The sequence below is a fragment of the Chiloscyllium plagiosum genome, chromosome 33, assembly GCF_004010195.1.
Source record: "Chiloscyllium plagiosum isolate BGI_BamShark_2017 chromosome 33, ASM401019v2, whole genome shotgun sequence".
NCBI classification, from domain to species: Eukaryota; Metazoa; Chordata; class Chondrichthyes; order Orectolobiformes; family Hemiscylliidae; genus Chiloscyllium; species Chiloscyllium plagiosum.
The window spans coordinates 13,451,164-13,476,844 of NC_057742.1; the positions used below are offsets into that span (position 1 = coordinate 13,451,164).

At 41.7% G+C, this 25,681-nt stretch overlaps 1 protein-coding gene across 1 annotated transcript; it reads right to left on the reverse strand.

The window, feature by feature from the left end:
- Window positions 1-1,239: 1,239 nt before the first annotated feature.
- Window positions 1,240-25,681, reverse strand: hcrt (hypocretin (orexin) neuropeptide precursor). Its single transcript, XM_043674967.1, has 3 exons — window positions 25,663-25,681; window positions 4,141-4,180; window positions 1,240-1,915 (listed from the first exon to the last, which is right to left on the reverse strand). Exons 2-3 carry the CDS (start codon window positions 4,171-4,173, stop codon window positions 1,466-1,468), a joined length of 483 nt encoding a protein of 160 aa, XP_043530902.1. The 5' UTR covers window positions 4,174-4,180; window positions 25,663-25,681; the 3' UTR covers window positions 1,240-1,465.

A 25,681-nucleotide genomic window follows, 5' to 3' on the forward strand; every position in this document is an offset into this window, starting at 1 on the left:
CTGGGCCAGCAAGCCTAGTTTCAAGCTCTACCTATCATGGCACGATGGCTCAGTGGTTAGCACTGCAGCCTCACAGCGCCAGGGACCTGGGTTTGATTCCAGCCTTGGGTGACTGTCTGTGTGGAGTTTGCACATTCTCCCTGTGTCTGTGTGGGTTTCCTCTGGGTGCTCCAGTTTCCTCCCACAGTCCAAAAATGTGCCAGTCAGGTGGATTGGCCATGCTAAATTGCCCATAGTGTAAGATGCATTAGACAGAGGGAAATGGGTCTGGGCGGATTACTCTTGGGAGGGTCCGTGTGGACTTGTTGGGCCGAAGGGCCTGTTCCCACACTATAGGGAATCTAATCTAATCTACCTAATATCCTGTCCAAACAGATTTAAAATATCCACACTAACTGATGTATGGCAACACCATGTTTAAGATCCCCTCCAAGCCACTGACCATCCTGACTTGGAAATATTGCGTTTTCTTTACTGTCGCTGGGTCAAAATCCTGGAATTCCCTCCCTAATGGCATTGTGGGTCAAAACACAGCAGGGGAACTGCAGTGGTTCAAGAAGGCAGCTCACCACCACCTTAAGGGTAATTAAGGGTGGGCAATAAACACTAACCAGCCAGCAACACCCACATCTCAGAGATGAATAAAAAAAACACCAACTCTTGGACTTGCCTCGAAAGTGGCTGGGATCCGAAAAAACACTGCAAAATTAGTGAGATACACTTATCCGAAAAAGGTCTCTCATAAATCTCATTGAACTGGAGCTCAAATGGAATCTTGCCAGACCTTCAAGATGCTATTAGACTGTGGGGCAATAAATCAGATTTAATCCCTATGTGCACCTAGGTAAGAGATAACACAGACAAATGGAAGGTCTGCAGTCCAGACCTGAACATTCATTGTTGAAAGAATGTGGAGGTGCCGGTATTGGACTGGGGTGGATAAGATCAGAAGTCATAGGACACCAGGTTGTAGTCCAACAGGTTTACTGGGAATCACAAGCTTTCAGAGCAGTCCTCCTTCATCAAGTGAAGTCACCTGATGGAGTAGCACTCCCAAAGCTTGTGACTTCAAATAAATCTGGTGTCATGTGACTTGTGAGCATAGTTGAAAGAAAGCTGGCTGTTAAAAGACCAACTGAAACCACGTTTGCCAATTTTAGAATGTATTTAAATATCAATGTATTAAAAATAGAAAATTAAGATACAAGATGTAACAGAGAACATTTCTTTTGCTGCGGGTAAACTTTAAAGTTTCACTTTATTTTCAGAAGGATACATTTGTATAGATTGACATTAATGTTCGCAATACAGACATTCGGGCACAGGAAAATTTTCAGATTGCTTTGCACTACAATAATCTTTGAAACTGCCATTTTTAAAACCAACAAACACTGATAACTATCTCCAAGATAATGGACAGAAACCATCCAAGCCACAGATATGGAAGAACTAAGTCACTAAGGTATTACTGCTGTCCATACATACATAGTTTCAAAAGTTGGCTTAAACATTCTCTAGGGTTTAAACCTTTATTGCCCAGTTCAATCTCTGCATAGGTCTGTATATCTAGGTTTAGAACCCAACTGAAATATGTTTCCAGGAGTGAAGTAATATTTTGACATCTTCCCACTTCTTCCAGTGAAAGGGTCTGAGGTTCGTGTCTTTTGCCCATTGTAAGAATGCCAGTAGCCTGGTTCTCTAAGCCATGAAGGAGGTGATAGAGGCGGCTATGGAAAGGCTGAGCACTTGTCTTCCTCTTGCCCAGAGTGAGGATGCCAGCTGCATGGTTTCCAGCTCCATGCAGGAGATTAATAACCTGGCAGGAGCAGGTTTGTTGACGACAACATTTGGGGATGTTGGGAGAGGCGAAGGCTAATGAGTAGAGCAGGACCAGAGTCAGAATGGCACACAACCTCTGCAAGACAAAGAGAGAACTCTTAGAAGGAAGACACTGTTTTAAGATAGGCGTAAACAGGTGTCGTCCAACACCTATCACTAATAACTCATTAGGAATCAAGCAAATGTCATTCCTTAAGGTCTCTCTCTCTCTAGTTCTTCCTTGACATTCTGATATCTTGTAAGTATTTGTGTTTTTACTCCAGAATCTGCAGCATTTTGAAATAAGAACAAAAGACGTGGGAGAAATAGTCTGGCAACATCTGTGAAGAGAGAAAACCAGAAATAACATAGTCCAATACAACTCTGCTCCAGAACTCAGCATTTTGCACTTATTGCTTGACCATTTATCCATTTGGTTAATAAAATACAAGTAACATTGACCATGAGTGGCCATGCGAGCTTCATAGCTGGGGGAAGATGATGGAATAGTGGCAATGCCACTAGATTGGCAATTCAGAGACCCAGGCTGATGTTCTGGGATGTGGGTGAAAATCATGCCATGACAGCTCCTGCAATTTAAATTCAAATGAATCAAAATCTGGAATTGAAAACTAGTCTTGGTAATGATAATCATAAATCTACCAATGATTGGTCTAAAAACCCATCTCATTCCCTTAGTGAAAGAGATCTGCTTTCCTTAGCTAGTCTGACTGGCATGTGACTTGGGAACCAGAGTAAAGTGGTTCAGGAGGAGACAATGGTCTCACGGCATTATTACTAGACCATTAATCCAGAGATGCCAGCAACCAGGGACCCCGGTTCAAATCCTGGCATGGCAGATAGTGGAATTTGGATTCAGCTAAAAATCAGGAATTGAGAGTCTAATGATGGCCATGAAACAAATACCAGTTTTTGGGAAAAAACCCATTTGTTTCGTTAATGTCATTGAGGGAAGGCTACTGCCTCAAATAATGCTGATTTTTTTAACTTAGAATACCTACAGTGTAGAAACAGGCTCTTTGACCAAGAAAGTCCACACTGACCCATTCCCTTATTTCCTTGACATTTCCCCTACTACAAGTAATTCAGCATGGACAATCCACCGAACCTGCACATCATTAGATTGTGGGGGGGAAACCAGAGCACCTGGAGGAAACACACGCAGACATGGGGAGAATGTGCAAGCTCCACACAGACAATCGCCCAAGGCTGGAATTGAACCTGGGTCCCGGCACTGTGAGCCACCGTGCTGCCCTCTCTTGTATACCCTGTGCAATATTACCTACATGCCTCTGTTAAAATCTTTTGCTCTGTACATCCTTGCTTACTATGATCTGCCGGTACTGCTCATAAAGCTTTTCACTGTACTTCAGTACATGTGACAATAAATAAATCCATTTGTCCCTGGTCCAGCCTACATGTAATTCCAAACCCCCAGCAATGTGGTTGACTCTCAACTGCCCTCTGGGTAATTAGGGATGGGCAATGAATGCTGGTCTGGCCAGTGATGCCCATATCCCATCAATGAATAAATAAAAGACTCTTAACTACTCACAAGCCATTCAGTTCAAGGGGCAAATCACAGGTGAGCAATAAAATACTAGTCTTCTGAGCTGAGCCTGGGCACAGAGGTCCCAATGACATTGCCTGATCCTCCTCAGGCCCCAATGAGCACCACCAGGGCCCGTGATTTGTGTCTCTGCTCCTGCATACTCGTGATGCTCACATCCCATGAAAGAATACTTTTTGGAAAACCTCATTGCCGTGTATACTTTAGTACGTGGTGGTAACACGGCAAAGGGGAAAACAGGGTTGTCAAAGTGTTTGATTGTTGAGAGAGTGGTTAATTTACTTTATCACTGAACGTTGTCCGAAATTTGTTCAACACATGCACAAATGAGTTACCTCAGCTGCAGGGAGGCAGTTCCTATTGAAGTGAGCATCTGTAACTAAAACAACATTGCCAGAGCCACACCTGTGCTAGTCTGCAATTTTTCTAACCAACATGCATCAAAACCTATTATTTGTATTTCATGCCCCATATATTTATGAATGCAAATGCATTGAGAATTTTGCTCAAGGTTTATAATTGCTCTTCTCACAGAAGTAAGAGGGTTCATCTTAAACTCCTTTATAATATTCACAGCCATAGCTCCACCTCAATTATAATGTGCCTTTGGTTGTCATTTGACATTTTCTATGTGATAAGCGCATTCAAGTTGAATGTGCTTAATAACAATAATGTGAAAATCCTAACTCACTACAACTACCTTATTAATAACAGTGGAAATTAAGCCGTACCAATGGATCTTGGCAGGAACATGACATCAACATGCATCCCCTGGGGAAAAAGACGAACAAAGATAAGCAAACTGGAACACAGCCAGGACTAGGAGGATAAAGAATGCATGAAGGCGTAATAATATTTAAACAAGATAACAAACAAAATTCATTACTGCAGATACACAGTGAAAGTGAGAATTGGACAAATAGTCTGAAAACTGTCTTTACACAGCATAATAAGTGAATGATGACAGATATTTCAGAAGGAAATAGAACATTGGTGGCAAAGATACATGCAAATCAATATGATAGAGCAGGCTGGCTGGCTGACATGCACAGGAATTAGAATTACTACAGTGTGGAAACAGGCCCTTCAGCTCAGCATGTCCACACCACCCTCTGAAGAGTAACCCACCAAGACCCATTCCCCTATTACTCTACATTTCCCCCTAACCAATTCACTCAACCCGCAAACCTTTGGACTGTAGGAGGAAACTCACACAGACACAGGGAGAATGTACAAACTCCACACAGACGGTCACCCGAGACTAGGATCAAACCCAGGTCCTTTGCATTGTGAGGCAGCAGTGCTAACCACTGAGCCACCATGCCAGCCTGCCTTCATTAGCACAGAGATGTGCTCAGAAACTGATATGTTCCGTACACCTTGATCCATTTTCCCATTGATTACTGCAATATTTGTGAAGCCAACTATATTACACACGTCCAGCATCATAATTCACGAAATGGTGTGCTGTGCCAAATAACTCGCTTTTACGGACAATCCATGAAATTATACTTAGCTTCATATCTCACAACTGGTTAGAATTATGAGCATTTCCATCACTTAATAAAAGCAACTTGGAATGGATTTGCTGTTAAAAGCAAATTAAAAGAATTGGTTGAAAATGCTTTGTGGTAGCTTAATGGAATCTGACAGAAGACCATTCAGCTTCCCTTCGAAAGATCTCACTTTTCCCACAGGCACGCTAACATCTCCATTTGAAAGCATTTCTCCCATTCTCTTTTCGAAAGTTGCTGTTGGACCCCCTTTTACTACCCTTTCAGGCATCACATCCACAGTCTTTGACAGAACTGATTTAACATTACATTCATGCAGATGTAGAGCAACAATTAAAATGCAAACATTTCACTTGAGCAACTCTGAACAAGCAGGGAGATCCTCATCAGCATCAAACAAGGTAACCTTCCACTCTCAGCTGCTTAACTGCTCGAAGTGCTGAGTGGTAATCAGATAATTCTCCAACAAAAAGAGAAGCAATGGGAAAATAGCAGCAATCTTCTAGAATATGCTTCAGAGTCATTTCCAAGGCCTGATGGCAGCTCATTGGTCTGTCCTTAACATCTGGAGGATGAGTTGGGACATGTAGAACTTAAAAGAAATTGGGGTAAAATTAGTTTTAAACACACTGCAAGGAAAGACACTTCTATTTCATAGATTCCCCTACAGTGTGGAAGCAGGGCATTCGGCCCATCAAGTCCACACTGATTGGCCGAAGTGCATTCACCCAGGCCACCCTGAACCTGTAACCCTGCATTTCCCATGGCTAACCCACCTAGCCCTGGATACTATGGGCAATTTAACATGGCCAATCCACCTAAGCTGCACACTTTTAGACTGTGGGAGGAAACTGAAACACCCGGAGGAAACCCAGAGACAGGGAGAATGTGCAAACTCCGTGCAGGCAGTCACCTGAGGCTGGTATCAAATCCTGGTCCCTGGTACTGTGAGGCAGCAGCACTAACCACTGAGTCACTGTGCCACCTATGTCTGACAAATAAATTACATAACATAAAGCTGATTCCGACACCAAAACAGATTCCATAGAAAACAACCTTTAAAAGGAAGCCAATGTGTTAAGGAAGAAAACAAATGACAGTAGTTCTCGTCGTAAGACATTGCTAACTACAAGAAATATAGATATATAACAGAGGTAAATGCATTCCAATCAAACATGACTGCAATTCAGAAAGTGAACAATAAATGTCAAATATCAAAAGTAATTCTTCCACATTTTTCTTCAATTGTCTTGGCATATCTGGCCTCTCTTTTTTATAAAATGAACAGAAGATACTGAAAATACTCAACAGATCTACCAACATCCATGGAGAGAGAAACAAAATTAATGTTTCAGATCAACTACTTTTCTTTTTCAAAGAACCTTTCTTCTAATCATAGTTTTTCCCCCCTTTCCAAGTTTTACTTTACCCAACTCCCCAACTCATAAAAACACAGGTAAACATTACTTTCACTGAAATGGTTTCCATCTTGGTGAATGTGTTACAGCAGCGAGCACACACACATATACAGCATACACTTGACAGAAACGTTCCAGTCTTGCTGTTGCACTGAAGAAGAATTAGCTTCTAACTCCATATTTATATCTTCTTCCATTCCTAATACATCAGTATCTTTTGTCCATGGTCAATGACACTATCAAAGCGCACAACACATATCAATGATTCACACCATTTTCAACAGGTAGAGACTCTCATTAGCTATTAAGTCATTCATTAAAGAAAAGGAAAAATGGAAAGAAAACATGTAAACTTGGATATTATCTAAAATCACCATGTTACTGGAGAATTCATGCTGTTAATAGTATGCCAAGCCTTTGAGAACAGACCCAATTTGTTTCAGCTTTTAGTTTGTCTATTCTACTCATCACATTAGCTTTCATTTGATTTTACCTGAATGGACTGTGTCTGTAACCTGGCACTAATTAGCTTTTGATCACCAAAGGCATTTGCTTCCCTTCCTGGAGATAATAATTATTCAGTTTATAGTATTAATGCTTAAAATCACTGGTATTTCTTTAGTTTTGCAGAGGACGTCTCCATTTTAATCTTACAAAAGACTTTTACTGTCATCTGACTATCATTTTTAGCTCCTGTCCGAACAAAAAAAAAGTCTTAATTGCAGTTACATTTTGTTCTTAGCTTTGGAAAAATATATAATCTTTGATTTTTCTTCTCCATACTAAGGTTTTTTTCAAGGATCTTTTGAAACATTAGCTTTCCAAAGAAAAAATACAAATTTCATTTTTATTTTCTGTCAGTTCACAGAGAAGGAAGAAATAACAAACAGAGGCTGGGTTAATAATGGAACCACTAAAAAAGAGTACTATTGCATTTATCAGCTGTTGAGTGACAGTGAGGGGCAGAAGAGAGGTGAGAAATCTAATTGTCTTGCCCACAATTCTCAGACCTCTCCATGCCAGGTGGCACGTTGGATCAGTGGTTAGTACTGCTGCCTCAGAGGACCAAGGACCTGGGTTCAATTCTACCTTCAAGTGACTGTGTGGAGCTTGCATATTCTTCCCCCTTTTGTGTGGATTTCCTCTGGGTGCTCCAGTGTCTTCCCCGAGTCCAATACTGTACAGGTGCAGTGGATTGGATGTGCTAAATTGCTGGTAATGTCCAGGGATGTGCAGGCTAGGTGGATTAGCCAGAGGAAACGCAAGGTTACAGGGATAGGTGGGGGGGTGTTTCTGAGTCGGATGGTCTTCAGAATAGCAGTTTGGACTTGATGGTCTGAATGGCCTGCTTCCACACTGTAGGGATTTTACGATTCATGTCCTCTCCTCCCTGAAAATTACATGAACTTGTTTGTCAGCTGTGTCCCAGATGTAGTACTCTTCCTGAAACAGCGTCTGAGGTCTCATTCCAAAAAGAAACAAGTCTGATACTCCAGTGCAGTCTTTTGGATGCAACATTTCTTTTCTTATTCACTCATTGGATGTGGGCATCACTAGCTGGGCCAGCATTTAATGCTAATAACTAATTGCTGTTAAAAAGATGGTGGTGAGCTACCTTCCATTTGTTGTAAGTAGACTTGAAATGCCATTGGGTAGGGAGTTCCAGGATTTTGACCCAGTGACACCAAAGAAAGGTAGTACATTTTGAAGTCAGAATGATGTGTGGCTTTGAGGGGATCTTGCACATGGTGACATTCCTATGTTTTTGTTGTACTTGTCTTTATAGATAATAGTCATTGTGAGTTTGAAAGGTGCTACCTAAGGAGCCTTGGTGAATTCAGCCAAGATATCATTTACCTGCTTACATGCGAGTTTGAGAACCCATGGCATTATTTCAAAGAAGAGCAAGGAAGTTTTCCTTCCTGTTTCAATTTCACTAAACATCACAGATTACATAGTCATTAAAACACTGCTGTTCTTGGGATTGAGCTGTGTATAAATTGGCTGCTGCATTTTGTAATATATAATAGCAATTACATTTCAAAAGATCCTGACTCTTATATAGCAATTTTGAGATCACTCATGAACATTGGCATATTAATGCAAATCCATACTTTAACAGGATTCCAAATTGATCCAGGAAACAGTAAGGACTGCAGATACTGAAAGGTAGAGTCAGTAGATGTGAAGCTGGAAAAACACAACAGTCAGACAGCATCCAAGGACCAGAAAGGGAGTTTTGGCCCGAAACACTGACATTTAATGCTAATTTAATGCTCCTTGGATGCTCTCTGACCTGCTGTGCTTTTCCAGCTCCACATCTATTGACTCTGTATTGATCCAGTTCAGTTTCAATAATTTGTTTTAAAGTTTACACTGCTGTAGTGTTTGAATTGTACTCTCTTCCTTTAGTACTCCAACGTAAGTGGATTGAGTCACCTTTTGAAAGAAAATTAAATCACCTTTTAAAAAGACTTTGTCTTTTTTGAGCAAAGTGATGCTCATATAGATCTAGCTCTCTCCCAGCACCAGGAATGTGATTCATAGTCAAGTAATTTGACAAGGATGTTGTTGATTGTGAACCAAACTCTGCAACTACCTATCTCAGGGTGATAATACAGTATAACAGCAGCATCTTGTATTTTGAGACGTATAACTATTGCAAGAAATTTTTTGATTGGCTTAAAGTTAACATATAAAAAAGTTTGCTATCACCAGTCACAAGAAGAGCATGTAACCTTAGACAGCAGGAGCAGGTCAATCATCTCCTCAGACCTCACTGTTTCTTTTCAAAACCCAATCCCTTGCTCTTTCCTCATAGCCCTGTAATTTGCTGGCCTTTTCATGTGCCAAATTCTCTTCTGAAAGTTAATATTGCATCAGCTTCCACCATCCCTCCAACGAAATGTGACATGTGCTCTCTGGGTCCATTTCCCAGTCTTATCCTTGCATCGAACCCTTGCACAGAGACTCAGTAACAGACCAACTAGTCTGAGACAAGTCAACTTGGTGAGACGTAATATAGTGTGTTAATTGAGAGTTTTGCATGTTGTTTGTAATTGGCTTGTTAGATGATTTATTAAAAGAAATACGTTGTACTAACTATTGGTGTCTGTCACATTTGCTACTGTTACCTTGCTATCTTTTAATGCTGTTGGTCAGGAGTTGGACAGCACAAGGTTATCTGGTGTTCAACATTTTTGCTCTGGATGGAGAGCAAGATTGCAAACATATGTTTACTTTTAGTAAACAGAAAATGTGATGCAATGTTGATCTCTCTCAAGTACAAGCTGCTGCTTTGACATTGCACAATCAACCTGAGACAGGTAAATGCACAGTCAACAAGGCCTTTCTCAAATTACCAGGCTGTGAGTCATATTCCTGCTGCCAAATGAGGGCTGTGTATTTTTTTGTATGCTTACAGATATCAGTGATATATATTCTCTAGACAACAGCATAATTTTATGATAAACAATTTTGAAACAAATTTGCTTTTTTCACTCATTCTAGACCATGTTTATTTCTGAGAAGACTCAAGATTATGAATCCAATAGAAATGCACAAGCTTAGAGTCATAGAGGTGTACAGCACGGAAACAGACTCTGAGAGTCAACTCATCCATGCCGACCAGATATCTCAATCTAACCTAGTCCCATTTGTCAGCACCCAGCCCATATGCCTCTAAGGAGAAAGTGAGGACTGCAGATGCTGGCGGGTAGAGTCGAGAGTGTGGTGGTGGAAAAGTACAGCAGGTCAGGCAGTATCCAAGGAGCAGGAGAATAGACGTTTCGGGCAAGGTGAAGGGCTCTGGGATTCTGCCTGACCTGCTGTGCTTTTCCAGCACCACACTCTCGACCCATATCCCTCTAAACCCTTCCTATTCATGTACCCATCCAGATGCCTTTTAAATGATGCAATTGTACCAGCCTCCACCACTTCCTCTGGCAGCTCATTCCATATACTCACCACCCTCTGCGTGAAAACATTGCCCCTCAAGTCTCTTTTAAAGTTTTCCCCTCTTGCCCTAAATCAATGCCCTCAAGTTCTGGACTCCCCCACCCGCAGGGAAAAGACTGTCTCTTTACTCTATCCATTCCCCTCATGATTTTATAAACCTCTATTAGGTCACCCCTCAACCCCGAATGCTGTAGGGAAAACAGCCCCAGCCTATTCAGTCTCTCCCTGTAGCTCAAATCCTCCAATCCTGGCAACATCCTTGTAAATCTTTTCTGAACCTTTTCAAGTTTCACAACATCCTTCGAATAGGAAGAAGACCAGAATTGCACATAATATTCCAAAAGTGGTCTAACCAATATCCTCGACAGCTCCTCCCAACTCCTATACTCAATGAGCTGTCCAATAAAGGAAAACATACCAAACGCCTTCTTTACTATCCTATCTACCTGCGATTCCATTTTCAAGGAACTATGAACCTGCACTCCAAGGTCTCTTCAGCAACACTCCCTAGGATCTTACCATTAAGTGTATAAATCCTGCTGATTTCCCTTTCCAAAATGCGGCACCTCACATTTATCTAAATTAAACTCCATCTGCCACTCCTCAGCCCATTGGCCCATCTAATCAAGCTCCCATTGTAATCTGAGGTAACCTTTGTTAATGTCCACTACACCTCCAATTTTGGTGTCATCTGCAAACTTATAAACTATACCCTCAATGTTCACGTCCAAATCATTGATATAAATGATGAAAAGTAGTGGACCCAGCACCAATCCTTGTGGCACTCCACTGGTCACAGGCCTCCAGCCTGAAAAACAACCCTCCACCACCACCTTCTGTCTTCTATCTCCGAGCCAGTTCTGTATCCAGATGGATAGTTCTCCCTGTATTCCATGAGATCTAACCTTGCGAAGCAGTCTACCATGAGGAACCTTGTTGAATACCTTACTGAAGACCATATGGACCATATGTCCACCACTCTGCCCTCATCAATCCTCTTAACTTCTTCAAAAAACTCAACTGACTTTACACCAGTTTCCATTGCCAATGAGACTCTGGTACAGTATTGGGGAGTGTTGCATGGCTGCAGGTAGCACTAACTGGATTCAGTTTGAAAACATTGATCTACTAGCCAGTTTAGTTGGATGTTGAAGGTACACATTGTGTTACACAAAGACCTTCAGAGTCCACTGGGTGGACCATCACCTAACTAATTGCACGAGAAACAAATGAACTGTCCATTATTTCATTCAACATTTATGAAACTTTTGTAAAGGGTTAACTATACGTTTACTCTAAGGACAGCTATTAAGCATGCATGTGAGGAGTTGTGTCATAGTGATCATACAGGCATTGTAGAGTTCAGAAAATACCTTCGCTTAACAGTCAAATGCTGGCAAATGGGACTAGATTAATTTTGGAATATCTGGTCAGCATGGATGAGTTGGACCAAAAAGTCTGTTTCCATGCGGTACAACTCTATGATTCTATGTATATTCTGACTCTGAGTACAGGATAAAACAGAATTGAGGTATAAATACTTGCTGCTTCAAGAGAATTTAGTATGGAAGCTAGGAAATATTACCAGTTAGAAACAAAAAAGGTGAAACTATAAACATGGTCGAAATAAAACAGGCAGCCTGTCAAAAAAAATGAACTTATGAACTTATTTTCACCTATTGAGCAAGCACATTGTGTAAATTATTTATAATTTTTATCTATAGACTGTTGGATAGCACCACCTGGTGGATTTGAGCATTCACATTCTCACACTATTGGCAGTAAGGAGGATACCTACAAAATCAAATGCTTCCAGATCATGATGCCATTTGTTGAATAAGTGGAAACTACTATTAGGTGAATCTAACATCAGTGATTAATTATAACAGCTGTTACTGGGAGGACTGAATATTTCTGTGTTCTGAAGCAGGGTCACTGGTCCCGAAATGTTAACTCTGCTTTCTCTACAGACTTGCTGAGTTTCTCCAGAAATTTGTTGTTGTTTCTGCATTTAGTGTTTGCTTATTACAAAAAAAGTGTATTTTCTTTAAATAGAAAGATGTAGCAATTATTGATCCATTGAAAGCATGTTTTTTTCTAATGCTACAGCCGCATTGGTGTGCACCTTGGCCGGGGGACATGAAGTGCCAATATCCACAGCATGTCAAGATACAGCTTTCAATCACAATTATCTGCGAGAAAGTATAGTTCTTTCTACCAAGAGAAGGTTTCACCAAAGTGAGCAGAATGCATTATTAAATGCTGTCCCTATCCTGAGCAGTAATACATTCAAGTACATAACTGAGCAACACAAAAGCAGACAAGTCTCATACTGGGGCTTATGAAAACACATATATTACATCCATCTCCTACAGTTATATTCTTAATGTTAAGTCCTTGTGTAACATCTAAAGAAAAATTATAATTGTTTGCTTGTAGGATTCTTACAAAGTCTACAGTCATTCAAGAAAATGGAGGGTAGCTTAAAACTAAAGCCATATAAACAAATTTATTTTTAGTTATATTTAAAGAACAGCATATTAGACAATTAATGTACAGCACAAGTATGGTAGTGACAAAGTTTCATCCTTCACAAAAAAAAATAATCTAGCAATTACTTTAAAAACAGACACAGAAATTACAGATTCAGTGATTCTTCTTCAGAACTGATTGTGGCTAGGAAAAAATTCATATATATGTTGACGATGGAAATTAGGGGGCGGGGCGGGGAGCATGGAAAGAGTAAACAAGAGACGGAAATGAGGCCCAGAGAGAAAGAGAACAGGAGTTGGAAAGACAACTGCATGGGTAAAGGTTAGCCTGGGAGAATCAATAGATGCTCCTTGGGACTATTAGTAGCTGACAATGTGTTGTTTGTAGTAGCATGCCATTGTGATGACAAGGCCTGGTGTGTAAGGGTTGGGGTAAGGATGTTGGAGAAGTAGCTCAGACCCTAAAATTATTCAACTTGATATGGAGTCCTGAAAGCTGCAGGGTTCACAGCAGAAAATGTGTTGCTGGTATTCTGCACTGCAGCAAACCCAAGACAGACATGGTGACCTGGGAACATAATGTGTTGAAGTGGCAAGCAACTGGAAGCTCAGGGTCATTTCTGTGAACAGAACGTAGATGTTCTGCAAAGCAGTCGCCCGGTCTGCATTTTGTCTCCCCAGCATTGTGGAGACTACATTGTCTGCAGCAAATACAGGAGACCAGATTGAGTGAAGTGCTGGTAAATCACTGCTTCACCTGGAAGGTGTGTCTGGAGCCTTGAATAGTGTGAAAGAAGAAAGTAAACAGGCAGCTGTTACTGTGGTTGCTGTGATTTCCCTCAGGCTGACCTTTACCCATTCATAGAGTCATAGTCATACAGATGTACAGCACTGAAACAGACCCTTCAGTCCAACTCATCCATGCCGAACAGATATCCCAACACAATCTAGTCCCATCTGCCAGCACCCAGACCATATCCCTCCAAACCCTTCCTAGTCATATACTCAACCAGATGTCTTTTAAATGTTGCAATCGTACTAGCCACCATCACTTCCTCCAGCAGCTCATTCCATACACATACCACATTCTGTGTGAAAAAAGTTGTCCCTTAGGTCTCTTTCATATCTTTCTCCTCTCACCCTAAACCTATGCCCTCTAGTTCTGGACTTCCCACCCCAGGGAAGAGACATTGTCTATTTATCCTATCCATGTCCCTCATGATTTTATAAACTTCTATAAGGTCACTTCTCAGCTTTCGACGCTTCAGGGAAAACAGCCCCATCCTATTCAACTTCTCCCTATAGCTCAAATCCTCCAATCCTGGCAATAACCTTACATATCTTTTTTGAACCCTTTCAAGTTTCACAACATTTTTTCCGATAGGAAGGAGACCAGAATTGCACGCAGCATTCCAAAAGTGGCCTAACCAAAGTCCTGTACAGCTGCAACATCACCTCCCAACTCCTGTACTCAATACTCTGACCAATAAAGGAAAGCATACCAAACGCCTTCTTCACTATCCTATCTACCTGTGATTCCACTTTCAAGGAGCTATGAACCTGCACTCCAAGGTCTCTTTGTTCAGCAACACTCCCTAGGACCTTACCATTAAGGGTATAAATATGCTCTGATTTGCCTTTCCAAAATGCAGCACCTCGCATTTATCTATCTGCCACTCCTCAGCCCATTGGCCGATCTGATCAAGATCCCGTTGTACTCTGAGGTAACCTTCATTGCTGTCTACTAATTTTGGTGTCACCTGCAAATTTGCTAACTATACCTCTTATGCTCACGTCCAAATCATTTTTATAAATGACAAAAAGTAGTGGACCCAGCACCGATCCTCGTGGCACTCCACTAGTCACAGGCCTCCAATCTGAAAAACAATCCTCCATCACTATCCTCTGTCTTCTACCTTTGAGCTAGTTCTGTATCCAAATGGATAGTTCTCCCTGTATTCCATGAGATCTAATCTTGCTAACCAGTCTCCCACAGGGAACCTTGTTGAACTGAAGTCCATATAGGTCCCATCTACCACTCTGCCCTCACCAATCCTCTTTGTTACTTCTTCAAAAAACTCAATCAAGTTTGTGAGACATGATTTCCCACGCACAAAGCCATGTTGACTATCCCTAATCAGTCCTTGCTTTTCCAAATACATGTACATCCTGTCCCTCAGGACTCCCTCCAACAACTTGTCCACCACCGACGTTAGGTTCATTGGTCTATATTCCCTGGCTTGTCCTTACCACACTTCTTAAACAGTGGCACCACATTAGCTAACCTCCAGTCTTCCGGCACCTCACCTGCGACTATCGATGATACAAATATATATTAGTAAGAGGCCCAGCAATCACTTTCCTAGCTTCCCACAGAGTTATAGGGTACACCTGATCATGTCCTGTTCCTTTTTCTGTCCATTGTTTTCTCTCTCCAGACTTCCCATGCAGCAACTGCACTAAGCACTATGCAGAACAAACAGGCAGACAGCTAGAGATCCACATCCATGAACACCAACCAGCAACGAAGTGACATGACCAACTCTCCCTGGTATCCCCACACGCAGACCACAAGAACCAGGATTTTGACTGGGACAACACAATGATACTAGGACACGCTAAACAAAGAACAGCAAGGGAATTCTTGGAAGCATGATACTCATCCTCAGACACCAATCACAAACACATTGAGCTGGTCCCAATATACAAACCACGGCAACGGAAAAACAAGAACCAGTGCCAACTGGAAACGGCTCAAACAGAACCACATCAATTCAAAGTGGAACAGTACAGCAGCACTTCATAGGAGACAATACTGCAGTGGTGGTGTCACCTAGATAGGGGCAAAACATCTTCCAAAAAACCTACCAGCTTGGCAAACAGACTAACAACAAATCCAACCAGCTCCCGAGCTACAGATCTTCACAAAAGCTTTAAATTTCACCTCTGCAATAACCTCTCAGAGGCCGGTATCCCATCACCAAGTCACCTTTTACAGTGGAAAGTTCTTGACACTGATCCAGCTCCCTCAGAGCCAGCTGTCAGAGTGAACAAAACCTCTGACACTCCTGTCTACATCAGGTCTCCCTGATTGGACCAGATTAACAGCTCGAATCAGGGAACTCATATTCTATGAGGTACACCTGGCTGACCTTGTCACAATCTCCACCTATTGTTTACTCCTCCCTTCCTTCCCCCACCCCATCTTCAGCATGTAGACCAAACTTTTCCTAGCTACAAACAGTTCTGAAAGGAGTCTCTGGATCCAAAATATTAACTCTGTTTTCTCTCCACAGATGCTGCCAGACCTGCTGAGCTTTCCTTGCAAGTTCTATGTTTGTTTCTGATTTCCAGCATCTGCAGTTCCTTGTCTTTTTTTACTGTATATAATAGGTACAGCTGTTCACAACACAAGGCAACATGTTTATGACGATCTAAAGGACTAGTCAAGCATCAGAAATTTAAGTAAAATCCAAAAGATTTTCCAGCACCCACAGTATTTCTTTTGAAGGCAAGGCTGTTAATCATAATTCCAGATAGAAATGTTGATGTTCGACATTGAAATAGATACAAAATTTCATCATGCACTTTATGGTAACGTCCTAGTGAGTGCTGCTGAACAAAGACGCCTTGGAGTGCAGGCTCATAGCTCCTTAAAAATGGAATCGCGGGTAGATAGGATTGTGAAGAAGGCGTTTGGTATGCTTTCCTTTCTTGGACAGTGCATTGAGTATAGGAGTTGGGAGGTCATGTTGCGGCTGTACAGGACATTGGTTAGACCACTTTTGGGATAATATGTGCAATTCTGGTCTCCTTCCTATTGGAAGGATGTTGTGAAACTTGAAAAGGTTTGGAAAAGATTTATAAGGATGTTGCCAGGGTTGGAGGATTTGAGCTATAGGGAGAGGTTGAATAGGCTGGAATGTTTCCCCTGGAGCATTGGAGGCTGAGGGGTGACCATATAGAAGTTTATAAAATCATGAGGGGAATGGACAGGATAAATAGACAAGGTGTTTTCCCTGGGGCGGGGAGTCCAGAACTAGAGGGCATAGGTTTAAGGTGAGAGGGGGAAAGATATCAAAGAGACCTAAGGAGCAACCTTTTCACACAGAGGGTGGTACATGTATGGAATGAGCTGCTGGAGGAAGTGGTGGAGGCTGGTACAATTGCAACATTTAAAAGGCATCTGGCTGGGTATATGAAGAGGAAGGGTTAGGAGGGATATGGTCTGGGTGCTAGCAAGTGGGACTAGATTAGTTTGAGATATCTGTTCGGCATGGACGGGTTGGAGTGAATGGTCTGTATCAGTGCTGTATATCTCTATGACTCTATGACTCTAAATACCATAAAGGTTCCATGGTTTAAATCAGAAGGGTAAACATAGACAGTCTAGAATGTTAGCTTATTTAAGACTTCAGCTTTTTGGATGAGTGTCAAACCTACAGATGTTCCACAAAGCCAATCAAAGATTAAGCCCAGATCGGGGCAGCAATGGACAGTATTAATCCAGAAACTCAGCTAATGTTCTAGAGACTTGGGTTTGAACCCTGCTACAGCAGATGGAATTTGGATTCAATTAAAAAAAACTTGGAAGTAAGAATCTACTGATGACTGTGAAACTATTGTCAATTGTCAGAAAAAGCCCATCTGACTCATTAATGTCCTTCAGGGAAGGAAATCTGCCATTTTCACCTGGTCTGGCCGACATATGACTCCAGACCCACAGCAATTCGGTTAACTGTGAACTCTGAAATGGCCTTGCATGCCACTCAGCTGTATCAATTGCTACAAAATCTCACCAAAGAAATAAAAATAACCAGACCACCTGGCATCAACCCGGACTCCAAAAAGAAAACAATGGCAGAAAAACTCCTGTTGACCCTGCAAAGTCCTCCTTACTAACATCAGGGGACGAGTGCCAAGATTGGGAGAGCTGTCTCACAGACCAATTAAGCAACAGACTGACGTAGTTCATAGTCACAGAAGCATACCTTACTGATACTGTCCCTGGCACCATCATCACCATTCCTGGATATGTCCTGTTCTACCGGAAGGACAGACCCAGCAAAGCTGGCAGCACAGTGGGATACAGTCAGGACGAAGTTGCTCTGGGAGTCCTCAACATTGACTCCCGACCCTACGAAGTTTCATGGCTTCAGGTTAAATATGGGCAAGAAATCTCCTGCTGACTATCATGTACCGTCCTCCCTCGGCTGATGAATCAGTACTCCTCCATGTTAAACAACACTTGGCAGAAGCTCTGAGAGTGGTATGGGCACAAAACGTACTCTGGGTGGGGCATTCAATGTCAACCACTAAGCGTGGCTTGGCAGCAACATGACTGGTGGAGCTGGTCGGGTCCTAAAGGTCATAGCTGCTTGACTGGGTCTGCAATAAGTGCTGAGGGAACCAAGTGGGAAAGGCATACTAGACCTCATTCTTACCAATCTGCAGGCTGTCAATGTGTCTGTCCGTGACTGTATGGTAAGAGTGACCACTGCACAATCCTTACGGAGACAAACCCCTACCTTCACATTGAGAGTTGTGTGGCACTATCACTGTGCTAAATGAAACAGATTTCAACCAGATTCAGCAACTCAAGACTGGGCATCTATAAGGCACTGTGGGCCATGAACAGCAGCAGAATTTTACTTCACCACAATCTGTAACCTCATGGCCCGGCATAGCCCCCACTCAACCATTACCATCAAGCCAGGGGATCAACCCTGGTTCAATAGAGATTGCAGGAGGGCATGCCAGGAGCAGCACCAGGCAAACCTGAAGATAAGCTGTCAACCTGGTGAAACTACCAAACAGGACTACTTGCATGCCAAACAGCCTAAGCAGTAAGTGAAATGATCTCACAACTAATGTAGCAGATCTAAGCTCTGCACTCATCATTTCCAGTCATGAATGGTGGTGGACAATTAAACAACTCACTGGAGGAGGAAGCTCTACAACAATCCCCATCCTCAATAATGGAAGAGCCCAGCACACCAGTGCAAAAGACAAGGCTGAAGCTTTTGCAAAAATCTTCAGGCAGAAGTGCCAAGTGGATGATTCATCTCAGTCTCCTCCAGTTGTAGCCAGCATTACAGATACCAGTCTTCAGACAATTTGATTCATTCCCCATGATATCAGGAAATGGTTGGAGGCACTGAATACTGGTTTTGGGCCCTGACAACATTCAGGCAATAGTACTGAAGATTTGTACTTTGGAACTTTTCACTCCCCTAGCTAAGCTCTTCCAGTACAGATACAACAGTGGCATCTATCTGACAATGTAAAAATTGCCCATGTATGTTCTGTACACTAAAGCAGGACAAATTGAGGGTGGCTTATTGGTTAGTACTGCTGCTTCACAGCACCAGGGACCCAGATTCGATTTTACCCTCAGGTGACTGTCTGTGTGGAGTTTGCACATTCTCCCCTTGTCTGTGCGTGTTTCCTCAGATGCTCCAGTTTCCAAGATGTGCACTGGGGTGGCTTGGCAATGTTCAATTGTCCATAGTGCCCAGCAGTGTATAGGCTAGGTGGATTAACCATGGGAAATGCAGGGTTATAGGGTGGGGGTGGTTGGGGCTGGGGGTGATACTCTTCAGAGGGTTGATGTGGAATTGGTCCAAATGGACTGTTTCCACACTGTAGGGCTTTTATGAAATCCAACCCGGCCAATTACTCCCCCATCAGTCTACTTTTGATAATTGAGAAAGTGATGGAAGGTGTCATCAAACAGCTATCAAGCAGCAGCTGCTCAATAAAAACCAGGTGAGGGGGATTGGCCATGCGAAATTGTCAATAGAGTCCAGGGATGTGCAGGCTAAGTGGACTAGCCATGGGAAATTCAGGGTTAAGGTGGGGGGTGGGAGGTCAGGTAGGACTCCTCAGAGGGTCAGTGTGGACTCGATGGGCCAAATGGATTGCTTTCACACTGTGGGAATTCTATGATTCTAACCAGCTCAGTGCCCAGTTTGTGTTCTTCCAGGGTCATTCAGCTCCTGAGCCCATTACATTGCCTTGCTTCAAACATGGACAAAAGAGCTGAATTCCAGAGGTGAGGCGAGAGTGACAGCCCTTGACATCAAGGCTGCATTCAATCAAGTGTGCCATCAAGGAACCCTAGCAAAAACTGGAATCAATGGTATCAGGGGCAAACTCTCTGCTGGTTGGAGTCATACCTGGCACATAGAAAGATGATTGTGGTTGTTGGAAGTCAGTCATCTCAACTCCAGGACACCTCTTCAGGAAGTCCTTAGGGTTGTCCGAATCATGTTCAGCTACTTCATCAATGATCTTGCCTCCATCATAAGATCATAAGTAGGGATGTCTGCTGATGATTGCACAATGTTGAGAGTGTGGTGCTGGAAAAGCTCAGCAGGTCAGGCAGCAGTTAAGGAGCAGGAGAATCGACGTTTCAGGCATAAGCTCTTCATCAGGAATGATTGCACAATGTTCAGTATCATTCGCAGCTCGTCAGATACTGAAGCATTGTTTGTTCAATAATACCTGGACAATATCCAGGCTTGGGGTGATGAGTGGCAAGTAATAAATGCCAGGCTATGACCATCTCCAAAAAGGAACAATCTATTCACTGCTCCTTTACATTCAATGGTGTTATCATCACTGAATCCAACACTATCAACCTCCTGGGGATTGTCATTGTCAACTGGACTCACCACATAAACACAGTGGCTACAAGAGCAGGTCAGAGACTAGGAATCCTAGACTGAGTAACTCATCTTCTGACTCCCTAAAGCCTGTCTACCATCAACATGGCACAAGTGAGGAGTGTGATGGAAAACTCCCCAGTTGCCTGGATAAGTATAGTTCCTGCAACACTCAAGAAGCTTGACATCATCCAGGACAGAGCAGCCCGCTTGATTGGTATAACATCCACAAACATCCACTCCCTTCATCACTGACGTTTGGTAGCAGCGGTGTGTACTATCTACAATATGTACAGCAGAAGTTCAACAGAGATCCTCAAATAGCACCTTCCCAACCCATGATCACTTACACCTAGAAGGACAAGGGTAGTAGATACATGAGAATCCACCACCTGCAAGTTCCTCATCAAGCCATTCACTATCCTGACTTTTAAATATATCAACTTTCCTTCACTGTCACTGTCACAAAATCTTGGAATTCCCTCCCTCATGGCATTGTGAGTCTATCTACAGCAGGTTGAAGAAGACAGCTCACCACCACCTTCACAAGTGCATCTAGGGACAGGCAATAAATGCTGGCCCATGACGCCCATATCCCACGAGTGAATAACGAATAAATGGGATTGCAAGGTTATATGATGCATCTTTAATTATTGTAGAATTTAATAAACTTCATAGTCAAGGAAGGCTGCAGCATGAGTACACAATACATCTCTTAGAAACCTAACTCCAGTAATTTCTTAACTGTCTGAGAGTGAAAATTTAACACTGCTGAGAATATATTCCTGTCAAAGAGAAGGAATTAGGGAATAGTGATTGCAGTGCAGAATGGAGAAATTAATATTTAGAACAAAAGACATAGTCTAATTAACTCTTCTCTGAGTCCAGTTATTTTTTTTCTGCATTTTGAAAATTAACTCTGTAAATTACATATTTTGTTTTTTTTTTCTATTTTCATCTTTTCCATAAATGAATGGATCCAAACACTTAAGGAACCATAGACACTCTTCAGAACAGTTGCGTGTTCCAGAATGTTCTAGAGGGAGATATAAATTTGGACCTTCTCTTTATCACTTCTTGTCCCATTTTAAAATTGAAAACTGCTAAGGGGCATCCTGAGAGGAAATATTTGTGTTGAATTCTGCCCACATCATGTGATCATTTTCCTTTATAACGTAAAATGCGTCGGCAAATCATAACTGAATTTTAAAGCTGCATGTCATTATTTAATTTTAATGAGAGTTTCCAGGATATGCAGTCTTAAAATAATTTTGTATATTTGTAAAAACTAGTAGAATTTCCTTGGCACTGATCATATCAAATTAATAGTTTTGTACTGTTTCCAGATAATGATGATATTATACCATGTAACAACATATGATTATTCTGCTGCTCAGGGGCACTCCTGTGTAATTAAAGAGAATCTTGAATATGATTAGAAGATGAAATTCCAGGCTAATCAAATTGCAAAATACATACTTCAGAAAATAAATAGATCAATTGAGATCTCTGACATCTCCAAGGTACTTGGAAGGTGTTTTCTCTGCTTTGGTTATTTGGAGGTTGATTGACTGAAGTAGTTGCTAAGGCCACTTAGAAGTCAGGCTGGCCTTTTTTATATATTCAAGAATGACTCAGAAATCTGTACTAATGACAATTGCAACCATTTGTACCAGATACAGCATTTGTTTGAGTTCAATCTGTGGTATATTAACCTTGCACCTACAACACTTTCCATCTGCAAAACCTCATTTTCCTCCAACCCTCCAACAGAAATTTTTAACATCCTTGTTTGTGATAGAAATTGCTAGTTTAAGCAAATCACAACATAATTACATCTTGCTACAACTACTGGCCTTGTCACACAGCATCTCAAAGCTTCAACTGCAGAGTATTCTCCAACTTCACCTTCCCAAACTGCACTATTACAAATAGTTACATATAATAACAATTGCATAATTACAAATAATATAAAACTAAAAATAAATTAGGAATATTAGCACATCTTAGTTCAATTGTTCCAACTCTCCAAGAATACACCTCATCTAAATTTCTTATATACAACCCCATGGGAAATACTTACACATATAGTTTTGGAATTTTTTAAAAATTAGATTAATCTCTCAAAAGATCCATTAGAATATATTTCTCCCTCTGTATGACTATGGGTCAGAAACAAAAGAATAGTAGCAAGCTATTTAGCCCATCAATTTTCCCCTCCCTTCAGTTCAATCATGGCTAATCAAACACTTCAGTGCCTTTTACCCACCCCACCCCCATAACCCTGTCCACCATTGGTAATCAGACATTTACCAATCCCAACCTTAAACAGACTTAAAGACTGAGCTTCCACAGCCTGCTGTGGCAAAGAATTCAAAGATTAATCACCCTCTGAGTAAAAAAAGATTCTCCTTATTCCAGACCTAAGTGCATTCCTCTTACTTTTAATTTGAGTCCTATATTCTTCAACGTTACCTGTATCCACTCTGACTACCATTTGACTATTTTGTAAGTTTCAATAAGGTCAATTTTCATTCCTTGAAACTCCAGAGAATCCAGGCCCAGTTTGCCTGATCTCTTATCATTGGGCTATCCTGCCATCCCAGGAACAAGTCTGATAAACGTCAGGTTTACCGATCTCTTAGTTCACTGGAATACTTCAAAAGGTCCCATTGAAAAAGGTATTAGTTTCACAAGGAGGACAGGTCTCAGGTTTGAAGGCTTATTAAAAAGGGTGAAATGTTCACATTTCTATTCTGGGGATCTCAGAATACTGAGACAACTGGATGGGGTGGATGTGGATAAGATGTTTCCATTAGTAGGAGAGACTGCAACCAGAGTGAAGGAACATAAAACAGTACAGGCCCTTCAGCCCTCGATGTTGTGCCAGCCTTTTATCCTATTATAAGATCAGACTAACCTACTTACCCTTCATTGTAATATCTTCCATGTGTCTATCTAAGAGTTGCTTAAATGTCCGAATGTATCTGACTCTACACCACCACTGGCAATGCGTTTCATACACCCACCACTCTGTGAAAAGAATCTACCACTGACATCTCCCCTAAACCTTCCTCTAATCACCTTTAAAATTTTGCCCCCTTGTGATAGCCATTTCCACCACGGGAAAAAGTCTCTGGCTATCCACTCCATCTAAGCCTCTCAACATCTTGTTAACTTCTATCAAGTCGCTTCTCATCTTTCTTCTCTCCCATGAGAGAAGCCCTAGCTCCCTCAACCTTTCTTCATAAGTTATGCCCTCCAGTCCAGGCAGTATCCTGGTAAATCTCCTCTGCATCCTCTCTAATGCTTCCACATCTTTCCTATAATGAGGTGACCAGAACTGAACACAATATTCCAAATGTGGTATAACCAGAACTCTACAGAGTTGCAGTATATTCTTGCAGCTCTTAAACCCAATCCCCCGCTAATGAAAATCACCACACCATACACCTTCTAAACCCAACCTTATCAACTTGGGTGGAAACTTTGAGGGATCTATGGACATGGACTTCAAGAGCCCTCTGTTCCTCCACACTGTCAAGAATTCTGCCTTTAACCCTGTATTCTACATTCAGATTGGATCTTCAAAGTGAATGACTTTGCTCTTTTCCAGGTTAAACTCCATCTGCCACTCATCAGCCCAGTTTTGCATCCTGTCAATGTCCCATTGCAACCTACAACAGCCCTCCACATGTTCCATAACACCACCAACCTTCGTGTCATCGCTAAACCCATTAACCCACCCATCCGCTTCCTCATCAAAGTCATTTATAAAAATCACAAAGAGCTGCAGTCCCAGAACTGATCCCTGCGGAACACCATTAGTCACCAAGCTCCAGGCTGAATACTTTCCATCTACTACCACCCTCTGTCTTCTATGGGCCAGCCAATTCTGTAAGCAGACAGCCAGATTTCCCTGTACCTCATGCCTCTTACTTTCTGAATGATGCTACCATGGGTAACCTTATCAAACACCTCGCTAAAATTCCTGTACACCACATCTACTGCTCTACCTTCATCAATGAACCTTTAGAATCGAGAGAAGGAGGTACTTTTTCAGCCAGTGGCTGGTGAATCTGTGGAACAGATGCAGAGGGCTGTGGGGGAGTCATTGAATGTCTTTAAGACAGAGCTATGTTATTGATTAGTAAGGGAAGCAAGAGGATGGGATTAAGTACCATATCAGCCATGATTGAATGGCAGAGCATACTCTCTGGACAGAATGGCCTAATTTGGCTCCTATATCTACGGTCTCACTCAGAAAAAATAATGGCAGATCTGTTGCTGAATATGTACATTAATTCCAGAGGAAAAGAGATCAGCACTTACTGTAAGCATCCAAACAAAAGAATTGCTATAAAGGACTGCACACATAAGGATTCACTTTGCACATTCATTCACTCTAAAATACAAAGATATGCTATATCTGTGCACACCAGGTATAACTGCATATTTTCTATTTGGGTAGCTGATGGGATCACCCCCACAGAAACAGCTTTTTAATGAGACTTTGTATATGTTATCCAAACCAGCCACACTAAGTTGATTTCCTTATATTTGACTCTGGATTTTTTTTTCTTTTGTTCCATCCCTAAGGAATGAATTTAATCAGAAAAATATGTTGCACTAAAAGCTAATTACATTTAACTGGGTTTAACTGCTAATGTACACATGGAAAAATAATTGGAAGATTTCTGCTCATCATCTGAAAATATTAATAATCAAATTGCTGATACCAATTTTTAGAAGTGAGATTGAAAAAGCAATTGCCGAGCAGAATCGGAATTGGTCAAACAAATGCAAAGGCCAGCTTGAACAATAGCCTTTATAAAACAAGTTTGTTTCTAATCAAGCAAGACTCACAAATCAAATTCTACACAAAGGAGCTATCACTTCTTAATGAGTCTTCTCCCTACTCTTTTGAAATAAAGTTAAACAAGTTAGATAGCCCCCAATGGGGCGCTATAACAAAAACAAAATCAAATGCTCAGTAGAAACATATAGAGCTGCAACAGAAGCTTGTCAACATTCAATCAAAATGTCATATCTGGGGTAATAATGCACTCCAAGGTAATGATACACCCAGCCTCTGCATGCCCACTGGTCATGTGGACACTACATTCTCCCGCTTAACAGCAATCTCAGTGCCAACATAAACCTGGAAGAGGGGCAGAAAACTTTGCTCTATGAGCCCATCCACACCTGGTGCCCTGGACGTGAA

Excerpts from the sequence above, each read along its gene's own strand:
- hcrt (XM_043674967.1), bottom strand. The coding sequence starts at position 4,173 with ATGTTGATGTCATGTTCCTGCCAAGATCCATTG. Across the intron at positions 1,916-4,140 it reads GTTCCTGCCAAGATCCATTG|AGGTTGTGTGCCATTCTGAC; the intron begins GTACGGCTTAAT and ends TTTGTCTTGCAG.